Source organism: Cupressus sempervirens, chromosome 8, assembly GCF_028749045.1.
Source record: "Cupressus sempervirens isolate cs-2001-9-10 chromosome 8, ASM2874904v1, whole genome shotgun sequence".
NCBI lineage: Eukaryota > Viridiplantae > Streptophyta > Pinopsida > Cupressales > Cupressaceae > Cupressus > Cupressus sempervirens.
The window spans coordinates 802,675,724-802,677,227 of record NC_143125.1 but is presented as its reverse complement, the minus strand read 5'-3'; the positions used below and the strand labels follow the sequence as shown (position 1 = coordinate 802,677,227).

The following is a 1,504-nucleotide window of genomic DNA, read 5'->3' as shown; positions in this document are numbered from 1 at the left end:
CGTACGTATATTCATCGTGGGTCCCACGCATATCACTTTGCCGACATGAAAACATGCCTAGTCACCAACCCCTTCCTTTTAATACCGCAACGTGGAGATGCATTTTTAACCGCCAATCATAAATCGACGGTCCGGATCCAAACAGCCCCTCGATCCGCGTCAAAACAGATCAACCAATAGTACAACAGATGGAATCTACATAAAAAGCGGGAACCGGAAAAATAAAGGCTCCCATAATTTTTGCGTCACCATTTTCTCTGAGCGTTTGGTAAATCTGGCTGTGTTTTGCTCTGAGCGTCTGGTAACTCTGTGGAGAAGAGGAAGAAAAGAATGGCTCCCAAAGCTGAGAAGAAGCCCATTGCAATGAAGAAGCCTGTGGCGGGGAAAGCTGAGAAGAAGCTTCCCAAGGATGGCGGAGAAAGGAGGGGCAAGAAGAAGCATAGGAACGTTGAGACCTACAAGATGTACATCTTCAAGGTTTTGAAGCAGGTTCATCCGGATGTCGGCATCTCCAGCAAGGCCATGGGGATCATGAACAGCTTTATCAATGACATCTTTGAGAAATTGGCCAGTGAATCCGCCAGGCTTGCGCGCTACAACAGTAAGCCCACCATCACCTCCAGGGAGATTCAGACTGCCGTCAAGCTTGCTCTGCCGGGGGAGCTTGCCAAGCATGCTGTGTCTGAAGGAACTAAGGCCGTCGCCAAATATACCAGTGCTTAGGCTCTTCAGGGTGGGAATTTCATGCGGTGCTTCTTTGGATTGGTTGTTTCATGTAATTTGTAGCTTCTGCTTTTGTGTTCAATTAGGGTTACGATTTTAGCTCTGTAATGGCTGACTGGAGCCCTTTGTGAGATTGAGTTTTTTGGGGGATCGTTTTCTTTAGCTCATGCATATTCATCGTCTGTAAGCGACAATTTCAAATTCTCATGTTTACTGTAGACTTGATCAATTTACAATTTCCGACGGTTCTTGTGGTATAACTTGTCTTACATCATTTGTAGCTTACGCTTTTGTTCAGTTGACTTAGGATTTTCGTTCTTTAATGGCTGACTGAAGCGCTTTGCAAGTTTGTGATATTTTGCTTTTGTTCAATTAGCCGTAGGAATTCTGTTCTTTAACGGTTGTGATATTTTGTGGAACTCATATTTTGTTCATTTGTTGTAAGAGATAATTTCAATCTCTCATTTTAGCTTTAATATTCACCGCTTTGTAATGTCTGGCGGTGCTTGTGCGAATCATTTGCTCAGCATTGGCAGGTTATGCTTTCGTTCAATTAGATCTAGGATTTCGTTTGTTAATGGCTGAATGAAGTCAGTTGAAATGCTATATTATGTTTTTGAAACGTATATTTTGGGCTCATGTATGTGTATTTATTTTCTGCAAGCGACAGTTTTATCTCATGTAAGCTTTACATTTCAACGATTTGCAATTTCTGGTGGTGCATGTTATGCTTTCGTTACAGGCAATTCAATTTATTTAAGTATTCGTAGCTTATGCTTTC

At 42.2% G+C, this 1,504-nt stretch overlaps 1 protein-coding gene across 1 annotated transcript; it reads left to right on the top strand.

The window, feature by feature from the left end:
- Window positions 1–233: 233 nt before the first annotated feature.
- On the top strand, window positions 234–983 carry LOC149544823 (histone H2B.11-like). The gene has a single exon (XM_089795402.1). It carries the CDS (start codon window positions 331–333, stop codon window positions 721–723), a length of 393 nt encoding a protein of 130 aa, XP_089651528.1. The 5' UTR covers window positions 234–330; the 3' UTR covers window positions 724–983.
- Window positions 984–1,504: the final 521 nt, after the last annotated feature.